This window comes from Equus asinus, chromosome 13, assembly GCF_041296235.1.
Source record: "Equus asinus isolate D_3611 breed Donkey chromosome 13, EquAss-T2T_v2, whole genome shotgun sequence".
NCBI lineage: Eukaryota > Metazoa > Chordata > Mammalia > Perissodactyla > Equidae > Equus > Equus asinus.
Genome location: NC_091802.1, coordinates 1417644 through 1437605, shown reverse-complemented (window position 1 = coordinate 1437605; position 19962 = coordinate 1417644). Strand labels below are relative to the sequence as shown.

The 19962-nt window shown below is 42.3% G+C and overlaps 1 protein-coding gene across 1 annotated transcript in view; it reads left to right on the top strand.

Annotated features, from left to right (window-relative positions):
* Positions 1 to 258: 258 nt before the first annotated feature.
* The window catches only part of TNFRSF13B (TNF receptor superfamily member 13B), a 43694-nt gene continuing 23990 nt past the window's right edge, over positions 259 to 19962 (top strand). Inside the window, exon 1 of the mRNA XM_014832312.3 lies at positions 259 to 404. Coding sequence (XP_014687798.1) covers positions 344 to 404 — 61 coding nt within the window. The 5' untranslated portion in view covers positions 259 to 343. The remainder of the gene's footprint in view (positions 405 to 19962) is intronic.

Genomic DNA, 19962 nt, shown 5'->3' with positions numbered 1-19962 from the left:
CTGCTTCACTCCGGCTGAGCCTGGGGCAGGAGACCAGGTCCAGGTGGGAGCTCAGGGCCAGATCTGGGCAGTACCACAGTTTACACCTCATCCCAAGGCAGGGCCAGGCCTTCCCTGCTCTGTGCCCCGGGAGCAGCATGCCTGGGGGCTCAGCGGGCAGCGCCAGACAGGACTCCTGGAGCATCAGGCGAAGTCCACCCACCTCAGCACCTGAGACAGAACGCGCAGGCGCGGGGCGGGGATGGGGTGCCGCTGATTTACATCCTACAGGTTGCGGGGAAAACCCAGGAAGTGCAGCCCAGGCACTAATCAAATGCAAGGCTAATAATAAACGTCCTGAGTAATGAGTGGCCTGGGCCGCAGCAGGCGAGGTGGCCGGAGCCGGGCGGACCGGGAGGAGCGGTGTGAGTAGCTGGGGAGGCGGGAGGGTGGGAGCAAGAAGGGCTTGGTGGGGGGCACGCCGCATGGGCTCCGTGGGGTTCGGTGGGCATGACACCTGCAGCAGATGGGCAAGCTCGGGCAGCCCAGGGCTTCCCACAGGCCCCCGCACGTGGAGAGCCCCGAGTCTGGGGGCTTTGGGGTCTGTGCCTTGTGTTCCAGGAGAGGAGCTGGGGCCGGAGGGTCAGCCACAGGGCAGCAATCCCCTCCGAGACTCCCTGCCCCAAGCTGGCCGAGGACCCAGAGCCAGGCTGGCCAGGACATTTTAAAATATTTTATTTTGAAGCCGACACAGGCAGAAGTAAGGAGGAGAGTTTAACGCACCCTCCTGCATGTGTCACCCAGCTTCACGTCTATCGATATGTGACCAACCTCCCGTCACCTGCGCCCCCGGCTTCCCCTTCCAGCCCCACCGGGTCATTTTAAAGCTGATCCCAAATATCGTATTGTCTGATTTGTAGATACTCAGGATTTATCTCCTAAAAACAAAACCAAAAAAACTAACCATCATGCCATAACCGTCCCTCTGTCTCTCAAGCGGCCGGCGGGGGTTCAGACACTCCACATTGTCTCCTCCGTGTCTTTTCCTGTGGATTTGCTCACATCAGGGTCAAACAGAGCCCACAGTGTACCTTTGGTGACAGGTTTTACTCTTACACAGTTCCCATTTTTTTTCCTTGCTACTTATTTGTTGAAGAAGTGGGATCATCTATCAGGACAGGTTTGCTCGAAAGCAAAAATCTGAAAGCATAGGTCACTAAGCAGATGGAAGGATCCAAGTGGTCCCTGTGCAGACGGGGTCTGAGGCTGGGTCTGAGGGGGTGTGGGGTGACGGGTGCACAGTCTGCTCTGTCCCCCACACAGCGTGTAGGGAGCGTGTCTCTTCTCTGATTCCTCAGACGTATCCTCAGCTCAGGGCTCAAATGTAGAAAATCTCGGAGAGAGTTGACCGGGGCAGGGGGCAGGGAGCAGAGGTTGTTTCGACACGGGCTGAAAGGCCCTGGGCCCCGGACACGGATTGGGAACCAGTCAGAACTGTGACCTGGCGCTGATGGGAGTTGCCTCGTGCAGCAGACTCAGCCCTGGCTGAGGGTCGGGAGTTCTAGCTTCTGCTTCTCACGGACTCGCTGTGTGACCTTGGATGAGCCCCTCCGCCTCTCTGGGCTCCCTTCAGCTGTAAAACGAAGAAGAGCCTCTGTTCCACCAGATGTCCCTCAAAAACGCAGAAGCACGTTGAAGCTGCCAGAGCCCTTCTTGAAGAGTCACGAGCAAGCCTCTGAGAAGGGCTCCAGGCAAAAAAACACGCTTTGACTTTCTTGAACCCAGCATTTTCCACACTGATTTGACCACAGAGGTCTTTCTTGGTGCAGCGCCTATTAACAAGCCGCACGCGTGAGGAGGCACAGGCAGGCCTCTGAGAACTGTCCCTCCCGGCCGCTCTCTGGGCTCCGGGCACCGGGGAGCCGGGCAGGGAGCCGGGCCGCACACCGCACGCAGGCTGCCCTTGTCTGATCTAACCCACTGTCCGCCCAACCATCACTCCCCAGTGGGTTGGGGTGGGTAGCAGTCTCTCCCTCTTTTAGCCCCAAATGAGGGAACAGTCAAGGGTCTCTTTTGAATTTTGTTTGATCCATTTGTTTTTTTAAATTTGCTTTTTGAATGTATAGTACGGTCACGTGGTTGGAAGCTCAGAAAGTACAAAAAGGTGTGTAACAGAAAGCTTTCCTTGCCTGCTTCTCCTCCGCCTGCTCAGTTCTCGCCTCCCCCACAACAAACGGCTTTTTTAAGATGTAATTTATGTGCTGTAAAGTTACCCATTTAAAGTGTACAATTCAGTGTTTTTTAGTATATTTACAGAGTTGTGCAACCATTACTATAATCTAATTTCAGAACATTTTCATACCCAGAAAGAAACCTTGTCGCTCCTTACTTCTCCCCACCCCAGCCCTGGGCTCCCACTAATCTACTTTCTGTCTCTATAGATTTGCCTGCTTTTCACATTGGTTTTTTTTTTAAAGATTGGCACCTGATCTAACATCTGTTGCCTATCTTTTTTTTTTTCTTCTCCCCAAAGCTCCCTGGTACATAGTTGCACATTCTAGCTGTGGGTCCTTCTAGTTGTGGCATGTGGGACGCCACCTCAGCAGGGCCTGATGCGCGGTGCCATGTCCGTGCCCAGGATCCGAACTGGTGAAACCCTGGGCCACTGAAGCAGAGAGTATGAACTTAACCATTCCGCCACAGAGCCCAGCCCCTCGTTCCTTTTTATCGCCAAATAATATTCCATTTTCTAGGTATTCCACATTTTATTTATCCAATCATCAGTTGATGGATATTTGATTGTTTCTACTGTTTGGCTGTGAACATTTGTGTGCAAGTATCGGTGGACATGTCTTCATTTCTCTTGGGAGTGGAATTGCTGTGTTGTGTGGTAGTTCTGTGTTTGACATTTTGAGGAACCGCCAAACTGTTTTCCCAGGTGGCTGCATAGTTTTATAATCCCGTGTAATGGGAGCTGGTCCGGTGGCCGAGTCGTTCAGTTCCCACGCTCCGCTTCAGCAGCCCGGGGTTTTGCCGGTTTGGATCCTGGGTGCGGACATGGCACCACTTGTCAGGATGCTGTGGCGGCATCCCATATAGCACAACCAGAGGCACTCACAACTAGAATGTACAGCTATGTACTGGAGGGCTTTGGGGAGAATAAAAAAAAATCCCAGGGCCAGCCCTGTGGCCGAGTGGTTGAGTTTGCACGCTCCGCTACAGTGGCCCAGGGTTTCACCAGTTCGGATCCTGGGCACGGACATGGCACCACTCATCAAGCCATGCTGAGGTGGCATCCCACATGCCACAACTAGAAGGACCCACAACTAAAAATACACAGCTGTGTACTGGGGGGCTTTGGGAAGAAAAAGGAAAAGTAAAATCTTAAAAAAAAAAGTCCCGCATAATACCTGAGGGTTCCAGTCTCTCCAGACCCTTGCCAACACTTGTCAACGCCTGCATTTGTCATTATACCCTTCTCAGTAGGTACTCTGTGTGGTTTTGATTTGCATTTTTCTAATGAAAAATGATGTTGAGCATCTTTTTATGTGCTTATTAGCATATATCTTCTTTGGAAAAATGTCTATTTAACTCCTTAATCCATTTTTAAATTGGGCTGTCTTTTTGTTATTCAGTTATAAGAGTTCTTTGCATATTCTGGATACAAATCCGTTTTCAGATATATGATTTGCAAATATTTCCTCCATGTCTGTGAATTGTCTTTTTATTTTCTTGATGGTGTTCTGTGAAACACATAAGTTTTTAATTTTGATGAAGACCAATTTCTCAATCTTCTCTTTAATCATTTGTGTATTTAGTTGTCATTGTCTAACTCCAATCCATGAAGATATACTCCTGTTTTCTTCTAAAAGTGTAGTTTTAGCTCTTACATTTAAGTCTAAGATCCACTGTGAGTTAATTTTTGTGTATGGTGTGAAGTAGGGGTTCAAATTCATTCTTTTATTTGTGGCTATTCAGTTGTCTCAGCACTATTTCTTGAAGACTATCCTTTCTCCCATTGAATTGTCTTGGTACCTTTGCTGAAAATCAATTGACCATAAATGTTAGGCTTTATTTATGGACTCTGAGTTCTAGTCTATTGATCTACGTCTATCTTCATGCCAGCATCACACTGTCTTATTCACTATTGCTTTGTAGTAAGTTTTGAAATTGAGGAGTGTCAGTCCTCTTGGTTCTTCTTTTTCAGGATCACTTTGCCTCTTCTGGGTCTCTTGCATTTCCGTATGATTTTGGGGTCAGCTTGGCAAATTCTTCAGAAATCCAGCTTGGCGTTTGATTGATTGCACTGAATCTGTATAACAGTTTGGGGAGTGTTGCATCTTAATGATATCGAGTCTTTCAATCCATGAACATGGGATGTCCCTCCATCTATTTAGGTCTTCTTTAATGTCTTTCAACAGTGTTTTGTAGTTTCCAATGTACAAGTTTTGCACTTCTTTTGTTAAATTTATTCCTAAGTATTTTATTTAAAACACTGTCTTTGGTTTCTTATGTTTCCTTACAGTGTTTCTTTATGTGTATGCCAACACTTATAAGTATAGATTAGGACTTTCCCCCTTTTTGCAAAAAAAAAAAAAAAAAAAAGAAAGAAAGAAAAAGAAAAGGAGCTTGAGTCATGCTGTTATGTACTTTGTTTTATTTTTATTTTTGTTTTTCCACTTAATATATCTTGGAGTTCTTTCCATACAATATATAAAGAGCTTCCTCATTCCTCTTTTACTAACTGCATAACAGTCTGAGGGATAAATGTACTATAGTTTACTCAGTCGGTCCTCTTTTGATTGACGCCTGGGTTATTTCCAGTTGTCTGCTGTTACGAAGATCGCTGCAGTGGATTTATCATTAAGGCTCTGGGGCACATCCTGGCTCCAACCACTGTGTGCAGGGCGAACACATCAGCAATTTTGACCAATGTTGCCCGATTGCCCTCCCTCAGGGCTGTTCCTGTTTCCTCTCCCTCTCTCAATGAGAGTGCACTTCCTCATGACCTTGCCAACAGAAGGTGTTGTGAAGCCTCCGGAGTTTTCACAGTCTCCTGGGGGAGGATCGCGTCAGGGCGGTCTGAATCTGCCCGTCCCTTTGGACCGAGGCCAGCATCTCTGTGCTGTTTGTCCCTGTCTGTGAACTGTCTCTTCGTCTTTGCCCAGTTGTCTGCTGGCTGGCTGGTCTTTTTCTTTCTGTTGACTCTTTAGACCTGAGTTGTAAATGTTTTGTTCCTATTTCTCGTTTGTCTTTGGACTTCCCTTGAGTGTCATCTGCCATGCAGAAGTCTTTTGTTTGGTTGTATCCTTGTTTTGTGTCATCTATTTTATCAATCTTTCTTTATAGATTTCGGATTTGGGGTCATTGTTAAGAAGGCCTTTTATACCCCAAGGTTATAAAGAGATTATCAGATGATTTCTTCTTTAGAATTTTTAATAATTTTCTTCTTTTTCACATTTAAATCTTTGATTGGGCTGTTTTTTTAATCTAGGGGAAATTATTTTCTGTGCTGGTTTTCTGGCTCAGTCAATTTGTGCCAAGAATTCTCTCACCTAAGTTTTGAAAGCAACAGCTAGGATTTCCGCTACCCCGCCCTCCCCCAGGACACCTTCGCCCTGAGTCCTGCTTGAGTGCAGGAAATGCAGACAGGGGAGGAGGGCAGAATAAAACTAAAATATTACCCTAGCCTGTAACACAGGATAAGAAAATGCGTTGCTGTTCATTCCACAAGTCTTTGCTGAGGACAATTAGGTATAAGGTTTTTGGTCATTTATGAGCATTTACCAAGCACCTACTATGTGCCTGTATTGTGGAAGCCACTGGATTCAGAGATGAATGAGACAGTGTAAGGAGGCAGAATGGCAACTCCCCCAAACGGCAAATTACAAAAGAAGAAGCATCCGCAGGGAAAGGGTGCTCAGGCCACACAATCGTCCAGCAAGGCCCAGGTGAGACGGCGTGGAGGAGAGGCATGGTGATGAGGCGGCAATGGGGACAAGTGTTTGGAAAGCTGTGATGCTTGATCCATGAGTTGAGGTTCTGGGAACAGTTCCCAGGCCTGGAGTGCTCGTGTGATATTACCACTGCTATTAATATTGTAATCATTTTGCATTACTATAAAATGGTTATAAGTAACCCATTATATTTTATACCACTTATATCGAAATAATAACTACCACTTGGCAACCATATCTTGGGCCAGTTACACGCATATCATGTGCATGTCCTTGGGAAATCTTCCTCTGCAAGGGAAAGGCTGAGATTCCCATTGTACAGAGAAAGAACACCAAGTTTTGTGCTGCCCAGGTCGTCTCCCCAGCTGACCCGGCGATGACTCAGAGCTGTGCTTTCCCCACCACAGGCCCCTTTGCTCTCACACACATTCTGTCACTGAACTGAGGCAAATCACTTTTCAAAATGAGCTAACAGGAGGCAAAAATCACAATGGGTAGAAATAGGCAGCTATTTCATAAACAGAAACTGAGCAAGTGACCTGACTAGTCCCCCAGGCCATAATGTAGTTCTGACTTTAGATCCAGCGTGGAATGGAGTCCCTGAAAGTTGGCTTGGGGTGGGGCTGGGGCTAGCAGGGGTAGGGCTCAGAGCTATTTTCAATATTTCAAAAAAGCCTGTGAGAAATTATGCACCGCTAACTGAAACGAAAAGCCACCTTTTTCTCTTCCTTCTTTTCCCCTCCCCCTCTCCCACCTCTTCCTCCTCCTCCTTCATGATTAAAAACGGCCATTGTCACTTCTCCAGCGTGTCACCCAGGTGTCAGGCTATGGCCTCCTCAGGGCACACACCCATCTCTTCACACTGGAATCTTCTCCTTCCCCCATCCCACCCATGACAGCCTGGCTTGTAGCCCTCAGCTCACGTTGTGTTTGCTCAAAGACGGAATGAGAAATTTCTCCTGTCTTGAAGCTTTTAATGTCCTTTCTTTTCAAGTCACATCTTGTAAAGAGGAAGAATGAGGAGCCAACACTTCCGTCTTCCTGCTCCTTTCTCATGGGGCTGAGAGCCCTCTGCCCACCACAGAGAGAGAGAGGGAAGTGGCTTAGCCCCTTGTGGCAGGCATTGGCCCTTGTCTTTTTGCCTTCCCCGGGTCCAGGCCTTGGCCAGCGCAGTACTCTGGGGGGTGGAGAGCGGCCATATTAACATGGGCAGCGGCTCAAGGAGGGGGAGGCCTCTACTAATGTGCTCAGCAGCACGCTCAGCACAGCTCTTGCCATGCAGATATCACTCACCACGGCCCCCTGAAGCGAGCCATAGACCCCATTTGACAGGGAGGTAAACCTGCGTCTCAAAGAGTGCAGTGCCACCCAAGGTCACACAGCTGGAGGTGCTGGACCCGGGCCTCGTAGTCCAGCGGTTCCCAACCATTGCCGCCTGGTGCTTCACCAGCTTGTCCTCAGAGAGCCTCAGAAGATAATATGCTCACACTGCTGGTGCTTAACTTTGCCATTTTAGACATTCTGTATTATTTCCTGCTTTCTAAGATGAGAACTTAACTCTTACATCACCTTACATCTGCGTACACACAGTGTCGCCTCCACCCAGCCTCCCGTAGAGCGGTGTTTAGTTAGATCCGTGTAGGCTAGGGGCAGTTCTGACGCAAGGAAGGGGCTGTCCCCATGGTGGACATAGTGACCCCAGGTGGATGTGGGAGGACCAGCAGACGTTACACCCAGACAGCCTGGCACCTTTGCCCACACTCGTGCCCTCAGGGGTTTCCAGAAAATCCATGAGCAACTGAAGTTGTCTTGGATCCCCTAGCCAACACAGGTGCTCAAGGAGAGACGGTCCTCTTTCCTGCCAGCTAATCGGTTTGCCCTGAAATGTAAAACCCTCTGCGTTTTTTCTCTGTCCCCTCTCCTTCCTCTCTCTTCCTGTCATTGCCTTTGTTCATTGACGATGGTCTAATGGCTGTCTCCCCGCACGCAAGTGACACAAGCCAAGGCCTCTGAGTCAGTCATTGGTAGCTGTTGACGTATTTATGACAATGTAAACTTTGTTCACAGCTGAGCCATCCGTGCACTGTGATTTTCCTGGAGCTGGCAACTCCTCAGTTTTCTCTGCATGCATCAATAAGTTAGCCCCAGCTCTGGGACAGGTCCAGCCTGGCAAGTGGTCGAACATCCTCTCTTATCTATTGTTTGCACGTGTTCGTTGGAGACACTCCTTCCTCTTTTCTCCTGATTCGTCTGGGATGGGTTTCCCCCTACGCCCACGGGCAGCTGTCCCTGGGGAGACCTCCTTCACCCTCCTTCTGAGAAATCCTGCCTTCGCCTCTTGGCTGAGATGGACCCTGCTTTCCTCCCCTCCTCGCTTTTGTGTTCACTCTCCAGCACGCGGAGGGAACGTGGGCGTGCTCTAAGGCAACGGAGCGCGTCCCCCCGGAGCTGCCGGGGAACGGTGCGGGGAGGGAGGAGAAAATGTTTGAGATCTTGCGTGTGTCATTATATTTTTATTCGTGCCCACACTTGCTTGATAACATGTAGTGTTCTAGATTGAAAATAATTTTCTATCATAAATTTGAAGCATTGTTTTACTTTCTTCTTCTTCTTCTTTTGTTTTTTTTTGTGGTAAAATATATGTAATGAAATTTACCATTTTAGTCATTTTAAGTGTGCACTTCAGTGGCACTAAGTACATGCATAATGTTTTGCGACCATCACCATTATCTATACCCAAAGCTTTTTCATCACCCCAAACAGAAATTCTGTCCCCATTGAATAATAATTCCCAATTCCCCTCTCCCCCAGCTCCTGGTAACCTCTAACCTCCTTTCTAACTCTACCGATTTGCCTACTTTAGTTAGCTCGTATGAGTGGAATCACATATATTTGTCCCTTTGTAACTGGCCTGTTCCACTCAGCACAGTGTCCTCAAGGCTCATCCGTGTTGAATATCAGTACTTCGCTCACTTTAATAACTGAACAATATTCAAATGTACGTGTATACATAGCACAATTTATTTATCCTCCCATCTGTTCATCAACAGTTTGGTTTTCCACCTTTTGGCAACCGTGAACAATACCGCTATGAATATTGTCTCTGTTTGAATCACTGCTTTCAGTTCTTTTGGTATCTGACTAGGAGTGAAACTCGTGGATCATATGGTAGCTCTATGTTTAATTTTTTGAGGAACTGCCAAACTGTTTTCTACAGTGACCGCACCATTTTATGTTCCCATGACCAATATGAGGTTTCCAATTTCTGCATATCCTCACCAACACTTGTTATTTTTCCCATTTTTGGTAATAGCCATCCTAATGGGTGCGCAGTGGTGTTTCACTGTGGTTTTGATTTGCATTTCCCTGATGGCTAATGACGCTGAGCATCTTTTCATGTGCTTGTTGGCCATTTGTATATCTTCTTTGGAGAAATGTCTATTCAAGTCCTTTGCCCATTTTTAAACTGGGTTGTGTGTCTTTCTGTTATTGAGTTGGAGAAGTTCTTTATGTATTCTGGATATTAATCCCTAATCAGATATACGATTTGCAAATATTTGCTCCCACTCTGTGAGTTGTCTTTTCACCCTCTTGATAGTGTCTTTAAAAAATTTTTTTTGTTTTTTTGAGGAAGATTAGCCCTGAGCTAACTACTGCCAATTCTCTTTTTGCTGAGGAAGACTGGCCCTGAGCTAACATCCATTCCCATCTTCCTCTACTTTATATGTGGGATGCCTACCACAGCATGGCTTTTGCTAAGCGGTGCCATGTCCGCACCCAGAATCCAAACTGGCGAACCCCAGGCCGTGGAGAAGCGGAACATGCGAACCTAACCGCTGTGGCACCGGGTCAACCCCTAAAATTTTTTTTTATTGAATTCATAATAGTTTACATCATTGTAAAATTTCAATTCCACGTTATTTTTTGTCTGTCACCGCATAAGTGCTCCCCTTCATCCCCTGTGCTCACCCCCCGCCCCCCTTCCCCTGGTAACACTGAACTGTTTTCTTTGTCCATGTGTTTGTTCATATTCCACATAGGAGTGAAATCATCTGGTGTTTGTCTTTCTCGGTCTGGCTTCTGTCACTTAGCATAATTCCCTCCAGGTCCATCCATGTTGTTGCAAATGGGATGATTTTATCTTTTTTATGGCTGAGTAGTATTCCATTGTATATATATATACCACATCTTCTTTATCTGCTGCCAAGACCAGCTAGGCAGCGAGCCAAAGGAGCAGACAGAATTAATAAACAGAACACAATCTATATATTCAATGGAACAGGGGACCATCAGTCTCAAGGACTGAGGTGAGGTCCCTTGGATCACCACATATTTATTTGCGGGTAAAGAATCACAGTCATGTACAATAGCAGAAACTCATGCCTGCAGGGATGTGCAAGCCAAAGCCCAAAGGTTCTATCCTTCATCCGTCTGAAGCACACCAGCCCATCCCAGGTCATTCCCTTGGGGAATATCTTAAGAACAATCAGCAAGGTATGCAGACAGTGTTCTGTTCCTGCAAGGGCCCCGCGTTCCTAAGCCCCTTGCCTCCATGCTCGATAACATACTCCCCTCTGGCCTGAGATTCCAAAGCACAAGCAATCTGGTATAACAATTATGATAGTCAGCAGATCACATACCTCCCAGCCATCCGTTTGGAATTTATTTTTCCTAGGCTTAAAGCCTAGCAAGAATGCTGCTATGATCTCCCACAGCATTTATCCCATCATCGGTCAATGGGCACTTCGATTGTTTCCATGTCTTGGCTATTGTGAAAAGTGCTGCAATGAACATGGGGGTACATATGTTACTTTGGATTGTTGATTTCAGATTGTTTGGGTAGATACCCAGTAGTGGGATGGCTGGGTCATACGGTAGTTCTATTTTTAGTTTTTTAAGGAATCTCCATACTGTTTTCCATAGTGGCTGCACCAGTTTGCATTCTTACCAGCAGTGTGTGAGGGTTCCCTTCTCTCCACACCCTCTCCAACATTTGTTATTTTTAGTCTTAATGATTATAGCCATTTAAACAGGCGTAAGGTGGTATCTTAGTGTAGTTTTGATTTGCATTTCCCTGATGATTAGTGAGGTTGAACATCTCTTCATGTGTTTCTTGGCCGTCTGTCTATCTTCTTTGGAAAATGTCTCTTCATATCCTCTGCCCATTGTTTGACTGGGCTGTTTGTTTTTTTTTTTTTTTTGTGGTTCACTTGTGTGAGTTCCTTATATATTATGGAGATTAACTCCTTGTCAGATATATGATTTGCAAATATTTTCTCCCAATAGTGGTTTGTCTTTTTGTTTTGATCCTAGTTTCTTTTGCCTTGCAGAAGCTCTTTAGGCTGATGAAGTCCCACTTTTTTATTTTTTCTTTTGTTTCCCTTGTCTGAGAAGACATGATATTCGAAAAGATTCTCTTAAGTTCGATGTCAAAGAGTGTACTATCTGTATTATCTGCAGGGAGTTTTATGGTTTCAGGTCTTACCTTCAAGTCTTTGATCCATTTTGAGTTTATTTTTATGTACAGCATGAGAGAGTGGTCTTTCATTCTTTCGCATGTAGCTGTCCAGTTTTCCCAACATCATTTATTGAAGAGACTGTCTTTTCCCCATCCCTGTTCTCAGCTCCTTTGTCAAAGATCAGCTGTCCATAGATGTGCGGTTTTATTTCTGGGCTTTCAGTTCTGTTTCATTGATCTGTGTGCCTGTTTTTGTACCAGTACCATGCCGTTTTCATAACTGTGGCTTGTAGTACATTTTGAAGTCAGGGATTGTGATGCCTCCAGCTTTGTTCTCTTTTCTCAGGATTGCCTTAGCAACTTGGGTCTTTGGTTGCCCCACATGAATTTTAGGATTCTTTGTTCTATTTCCTCGAAGAATGTCATTGGGATTCTGATTGGGATTGCATTGAATCTGTAGATTGCTTTGGGTAGTATGGACATTTTAACTATGTTTATTCTTCCAAACCATGTGCGTGGAATGTCTTTCCATCTCTTTATGTCATCATCTAATTCTTTCAATAACGTCTTATAGTTTTCATTGTATAAGTCCTTTGCCTGCTTGGTTAGATTGATTCCTAGATACTTTATTCTTTTAGTTGCGATTGTAAATGGAATTGTATTCTTGAGTTCTCTTTCTGTAAGTTCGTTATTAGAGTATAGAAAAGCAACTGATTTTTGTAAGTTGATTTCGTACCCTGCAACTTTACTGTAGTTGTTAATTACATCTAATAGTTTTCCAATGAATTCTTTAGGGTTTTCTATATAAAAGATCATGTCATCTGCAAACAGTGAGAGTTTCACTTCTTTCCTCCCTATTTGGATTCCTTTTATTCCTTCCTCTTGCCTAATTGCTCTGGCCAAAACCTCCAGTACCGTGTTGAATAAGAGTGGTGATAGTAGGCATCCTTGTCTTGTTCCTGTTCTCAGAGGGATGGCATTCAGTTTTTGCCCATTGAGTATGAGTGTTGGCTGTGGGTTTGTCATATATGGCCATTACTATGTTGAGGTAATTTCCTTCTATCCTCATTTTGTTAAGAATTTTTATCATAAATGGCTGTTGGATCCTATCAAATGCTTTCTCTACATCTATTGAGAAGATCATGTGGTTTTTATTCCAAAATTTGTTGATGTGGTGTATCACATTGATTTGCGGATGTTGAACCATCCTTGTGTCCCTGGTGTAAATCCCACTTGATCATGGTGTATGATCTTTTTGATGTATTGCTGTATTCAAGTTGCTAATATTTTCTTGAGGATTTTTGCATCTATGTTCATCAGCAATGTTGGTCTGTAGTTTTCCTTTTTTGTGTTGTCCTTGTCAAGTTTTGGTATCAGAGTGATGTTGTCCTCATAGAATGTGTTAGGAAGTGTTCCATCTTCCTTAATTTTTTGGAATAGCTTGGGAAGGATAGATATTAAATCCTCTCTGAAAGTTTGGTAGGATTCCCCAGAGAAGCTGTCGGATCCTGGGCTTTTATTTTTGGGAATGCTTTTGATTACTGTTTCAATCTCTTTCCTTGTGATTGGTCTATTCAAATTACCTGTTTCTTCTTGATTCAGCTTTGGGAGGTTGTAAGAATCCAAGAATTTATCCATTTCCTCTAGATTGTCCATTTCTGTTGGCATATAGCTTTTCGTGGTATTCTCTTATAATCTGTTGTATTTCTGTGGTATCCATTATTATTTCTCTTCTTTCCTTTCTAATTTTATTTATCTGAGCTTTCTCTTTCTCTTTCTTTGTAAGTCTGGCCAGGGGTTTGTCAATTTTATTTCTCTTCTCAAAGAACCAGCTCTTTGTTTCATTGATCTTTTCTACTGCCTTTTTTGTTTCAATAGCATTTATTTCTGCTCTGATTTTTATTATTTCCCTCCTTCTGCTGACTTTGGGCTTTGTTTGTTCTTCTTTTTCTAGTTCAGTTAGGTGTAGTTTGAGATTGCTTATTTGGGATTTTTCTTGTTTGTTAAGGTGAGCCTGTATTGCAATGAATTTCCTTCTTAGTACAGCTTTTGCTGCATCCCATGTGAGTTGGTATGGGATGTTTTCATTTTCATTTGTCTCCAGATATTTTTTTGATTCCTCCCTTAATTTCTTCAATGATCCATTGCTTGTTCAATAGCCTGTTGTTTAGTCTCCACATCTTTGTCTCTGTCTCAGCTTTTTTCTTCTAATTAATTTCCAGCTTCATAGCATGGTGATCAGAAAAGATGTTTGTTATTATTTCAATTTTCTTAAATTTATTGAGGCTTGCCTTGTTTCCCAATATATGGTCTATCCTTGAGAATGTTCTATGTGCACTTGAGAAGAATGTGTTTTCTGCTGTTTTTGGATGGAGTGTTCTGTATATATCTATTAAGTCCACTTGGTTTAGCTTTTCATTTAATTCCGCTGTTTCCTTGTTGATTTTCTGTCTGGATCATCTGTCCATTGATGTGAATGGAATGTTGAGGTCCCCTACTATTACTGTGTTATTATTAATATCTTTTAGGTTTGTTAATAGGTGCTTTATGAACTTTGATGTTCCTGTGTTGGGTGCATAGATATTTATAAGTGTTATGTCTTCTTGGTGGACTGTCCCTTTTATCATTAAATACTGCCCCTCTTTGTCTCTCTTTCCCTGTCTTATCTTGAAGTGTGCTTTGTCTGATATAAGTATTGTGATGCCTGCTTTCTTTTGTTTGTCATTAGCTTGGAGTATCATCTTCCATCCCTCCACTCTGAGCCTGTGTTTGTCATTGGAGCTGAGATGTGTTTCCTGGAGGCAGCATATTGTTGGGTCTTGTTCTTTAATCCATCTCGCCACTCTGTGTCTTTTTATTGGAGAGTTCAATCCATTTACATTTAGGGTGGTTATTGAGATATAAGGGCTTAATGCTGCCATTTTATGACTCGTTTTTCCAGTTCTCCTGCATTTCCTTTGTTTCTCATCCTGTGTGTTTTGGTCTACCAATTGAGTTATGTAGTTATTAATGTTGTGTTTCTTTGCTTTATCCTTACTTATTATTTGTGTCTCTGTTCTGCTTTTTTGTTTAGTTGTTAACGTGAGGTTTGTATTCAAAGTCTCCTAGATAAGATAGTCCACTTTCTTTTTTTTTTAAGATTTTATTTTTCTTTTTTCTCCCCAAAGCCCCCCAGTACACAGTAGTGTATTTTTAGTTGTGGGTCCTTCTAGTTGTGGCATGTAGGATGCTGCCTCAGCATGGCTTGATGAGTGGCACCATGCCTGCGCCCAGGATTCAAACCAATGAAACCCTGGGCCACCGAAGTGGATCGCATGAACTTAACCACTCAGCCATGGGGCTGGCCCCCGATAGTCCATTTTCTGATGGCCTCTTATTTCCTTGGGTTCAGTCCCTTTCGTCCCCACGTCCCAAGTTGTTTTTCTCACATCTTATTCCATCTTGTGTTGTCAGATTGTGGTTAAAATGACAAGATTATCTTTGTTTTTGGTGTTTTCCTTCCCTTTATCTTTAATGCTATACTTAAGTATTTGCTAACCTGTTCTGATGTATAGCTACAATTTTCTGATTTTGTATACCTATTTATCTCCTTACTTCGTGATTTCTAACCCTTTTCTCCTTTTTTTTTTCCCAGGTATGAGGGCCTTATTGAGGATTTCTTGTAAGGTGTTCTTGTGTCTACGAACTCCCTTATCTTTTGTTTATCTGGGAAAGTTTTTATTTCTCCATCATGTCTGAAGGATATTGTCACTGGATAGAGTATTCTTAGCTGGAAGTTTTTGTCCTTCAAAGATTTGAATATGTCATTCCACTCTCTTCTAGCCTGTAAGGTTTCTGCAGAGAAATCTGCTGAAAGCCTGATAGGGGTTCCTTTGTAGGTTATTTTCTTCTGCCTTGCTGCCTTAATATTTTTTCTTTGTCATTGACTTTTGTCAGTTTCACTACTATATGCCTTGCAGTAGGTCTTTTTGCAGTGACATATTTAGGAGATCTAATAGCCTCTTCCACATGGATTTCCATCTCCCCTGGGTTTGGGAAGTTCTCTGCTATTATTTCTTTGGACACACTTTCTGCTCCGTTCTCCTCTTTTCCCTCTGGAATACCTATAATTCCTATGTTGCATTTTCTAATTGAGTTGGATATTTCTCGGAGAATTTCTTCATTTCTTTTTAGTCTTATTTCTCTCTCCTCCTCTGCCTGGAGCATTTCAACGTGTCTATCCTCAATTATGCTGATTCGCTCCTCTATGGTGTTTGCTCAAGTGGGACATGCATATTTTGTTTTATCTCTTGCATTGTATCTTTCATCTCAAATATTTCTGATCAATTCTTCTTTATAGTTTCAATCTCTTTCGTGAAGTAGCTCCTGAACTCGTTGAATTGTTTCTCTATATTCTCTCTTGAGTTTTTTGATGATAGCTATTTTGAATTCTCTGTCATTTAGATTACATATTTCTGTGTCCTCAGGACTGATTTCTGGGTACTTGTCGTTTTCTCTCTGGTCTGGAGATTTGATATAATTTTTGATACCGCTAGAGGGAGTGGCTCTGTTTCCTTACATCTCGGTGTTATTTGGTCACAGTGACCACCTATCGCCACTGGGTGGGGGTCAAGAGTCATGTATTCTTAGCCCTCTGTGTTCTGCCAAGATCCCAGGGGCTGAAGCTGGCCCTGGGCAGGTGCAGGGAGGGGCACTTTCTCCTGGGTGTTCTTGGGGTTTTCTTGCTCTGCCCTCACTATCTGCTCTCCTGGGGTGTTGGCCTGATGAGGTCACCCCCATGTTAGCTTTCACCTCCATAGCTTTCACATCCTAGGCTGTGAGGAGCCTCAAGGATCTTTGAAGTTCCCGTGAATGAGCGTCCCCACCCCCATTCCTTCCCTCTCTGAGGTTGCCTGTGGTCCCGGATCCCAGTCTTTTGGGGAAGGAGCGAAGTTTTCTCTTACCCTGTTCCACCTCCTTTAAGGGGGGCTCCAGCCTCTCTGCCTTCTGTCATATGGCTGCGTGGGTCTCTCAGACATCTTTTGTGTTGTGTTTGGATGTCCTCTGTTGGAGTATGAATGTCTTTTTCGTTGTATGGTGGAGGGGAGAGATTACTAGGAAAGCTCACTCTGCCATGATGCTGACATCACTCTCCTATAACTGGAAGTTTTGATAGTGTCTTTTGATGCACAAAAGCTTTAATTTTGGTGAGCTCCAATTTATCTATATGTCATATGCAAAGCGTCATTGTCAAATTCAATGCATGTATGTTTTCTTTTAAAAATTTTATGGTTTTTTGGGGCCAGCCTGGTGGCATAGTGTTTAAGTTCGTGTGCTCCACTTTGGTGGTCCAGGGTTCACCAGTTCAGATCCTGGGCGTGGACCTGTGCACCACTTATCAAGCCTGCTGTGGCAGGTATCCCACATATAAAGTAGAGGAAGATGTGCGTGGATGTTAGCTTGGGCCAGTCTTCCTCAGCAAAAAGAGGAGGTTTGGTGGTGGATATTAGCTCAGGGCTAATCTTCCTCACAAAAAGAATTTTAAAATTTTATGGTTTTAGCCCCTAATTTTAGGTCTTTGATGCATTTTAATTTAATTTTTATATATGTTGTAAGGTAAGTGTCCAATCTCATTCTTTTCCATGTGGATATCCAGTTTTCTCAATATCATGTATTGAAAAGAATGTTCTTTCCCCATTGAAATGTTTTTGCACCCCTGTTGAAAATCACTTGACCACATATGAGAGTTTCTTTCTGGGTTCTATTCTATTTCACTGTTCTGTGTGCCTGTCTTTATTCCGGCATCACACTGTTTACTTTAGCTTTGTAGTAAGTTTCAAAATCAGGAAGTGTGAGTCTTCAAGATTGTCTAGACTTGTTTGGTGTCCCTTGCAATTCCATATGAATTTTTAGGATGAGATTTTTTATTTGTGAGAAAAGTCATTGGGATTTTGTTAGGGATTGTATTGAATCTGTCCATCACTTTGGATAGCACTGATGTCTTAACAATATTGAGTCTTCCAATCCACGAACATGGAATGTCTTTTATTTAGATCTTTAATTTCAGCAATATTTTGTAGTTTTCAGGATGTGCTTCTTTCCTCATGTGGTTAGACTTATTCCTAAGTATTGTATTTTTTTATGCCTTTATAAATGGAATTGTTTTCTTAGTTTCCTTTTAGGATTGTTCATTGCAAGTATATATCAATGCAACTGATTTTGAATCCTGCAACTGTGCTAAATCCTTTTATTAGCTCTAACAGTTTTGTGTGTGTGTGGAATTTTTAGGGATTTTACGTCTAAGGTCATGTCATCTGTGAACAGAGATAATTTCACTTTCTCCTTTCCAATTTGGATACTTTTATTTCTTTTTCTTGCCTAATTCCTCTGGCTAGAACTTCCAGTACTATGCTGAATCGAAGTAGTGAAAGGGGGCCTTCTTGTCTTGTTGCTAATCTTTGAGGAGAAGCTTTCAGCCTTTCACCATTGAGGGTGGTGTCAACTGTGGAATTCTCATATACAGCTTTTATCATATTGAGGAAGTCTCTTCTATCCCTACTTTACTGAGTGTTTTTATCATGAAAAGTGTTGAATTTTGTCGAATGCTTTTCTGCATCAACTGAGATGATCATGTAGTTTTTTTCTTCATTCTGTTAAGATGGTGTATAACACTGATTGATTTTCATATGTTGAACCATCATTGCATTCCAGTAATAAATCCCACTTGGTTATGGTGTATAATCCTTTTAATATGTTGTTAGATTTGGTTTGCTAATATTTTGTTGAGGATTTTTTTGTCTATATTCATAAGGCATATTGGTCTGTAATTTTCTTTTCTCATAATGTGTTTATTAAGATTTGGTATCTGCATAATGCTGACCTCATAGAATGAGTTAGGAAGTGTTCCCTCCTTTTCAAGTTTTCGGAAGAGTCTTAGAAGGATTAGTGTTAATTCTTCTTTAAATGTTTGATAGAATTCACCAGTGAAGCCATCTGGTCCTAAGCTTTTCATTGAGAAGTTTCTGATTACTGATTCAGTCTCTTTACTTGTTATAGGTCTATTCAGATTTTCTTTCTTCGTGTGTCCATTTTGGTAGATTGTATATTTCTAGGAATTTGTCCATTTATCTAGATTGTCCAATTTGTTGGTGTCCAATTATTCATAGTACTCCCTTATAATCCTTCTTATTTCTGTAAAATTTATAGTAACGTCTCCACTTTCATTTCTGATTTTACTAATTTGAACCTCCTCTCTTTTTCTTAGTCAATCTAGCTAAAGGTTTGTCAATTTTGATAATCTACTCAAAGAACCAACTTTTAGTTTTATTGATTTTCTCTGTTACAGTTTTTCTATTCTCTGTTCTATTATCTCTGCTCTGGTCTTTATTACTCTCTCCTTCAGCTAGCTTTGGGTTTAGTTTGCTCTCCTTTTTGTAGTTCCTCATGGTGTCCAGTTAAGTTATGATTTGAGAATTTCTTCTTTTTTAGTGTATACACTTGCAGCTGTAAATTTCCCTCTTAGCATTACTTTCACTGTATCCCATAACTTTTGGGTTGTTGTGTTTTCATTTTAATTTATCTCAAGATATTTTATAATTTTCTTTGTGACTTCTTTTTTGACCCATTGGGTCTTTAAGAGTGAGTTGTTTGATTTCCACATATTTGTGAATTTTCCAGTTTTCCTTCTGTTATTGATTTTTCATTTCATTCTATTTTGATCAGAAAAGATAATTTGAATGATTTCAATCTTTTCAAACTTTTTAAGACTTGTCTCGTGATCCAATATATGGTCTGTCTTTGAGGATGTTCCATGTACAATTGAGAGGAATGTGTATTCTGCGTTGTTGAGTGTAGTGTTCAATACATGTCTGTTGTATGTAATTGGTGTATAGTGTTGTTCAAGTCCTATAATTCCTTATTGACCTTTTTTCTGGTTCTTTTATCCATTAGTGAAAGTGGAGTATTGAAACACCCAAAATATTATTGTAGAACTACTTATTTCTCCCTTCAGTCCTGTCAATTTTTGTTTCATGTATTTTTTGGGCTCTGTTGTTAGGTGCATATATGTTTATAATTGTTATATCTCTGTCAGTATCAAACTTTTTATTAATATATGTTGTCTTTCTTTTTCTCTTGTAACCTCTTTTGATTTAAATTCTGTTTTGTCTGACAATTTATAGCCACCTCAGCTCTCTTTTGGGAGAGATAATAATTGCATGGAATATATTTGCCCATTGTTTTACTTTCAATTTCTTTATGTCCTTTTATCTAAAGTAAGTCTTCTGTACACAGCATATAGATGGATCTTATTTTCTCTTTTAATCCACTCTGCCAATCTCTGCCTTTTAGTAGGGGAGTTTAGTCCATTTACATTAATGTGATTACTGATGAAGGATTTTCTTCTGTCATTTATCTATTTGTTTTCTATATGTCTTACACGGTTTTTTCCCCTCAATTCCTCCTTACTGACTATTTTGTCTAGTAGATTGCTTAAAATGTATCATTTTGATTCCTTTTTCTTTCCTTTTCTGTATTTTTAAAGTTATTTTCTTAGTGGCTACCTTGGGAATTAGTTAAAATCTTAAACAT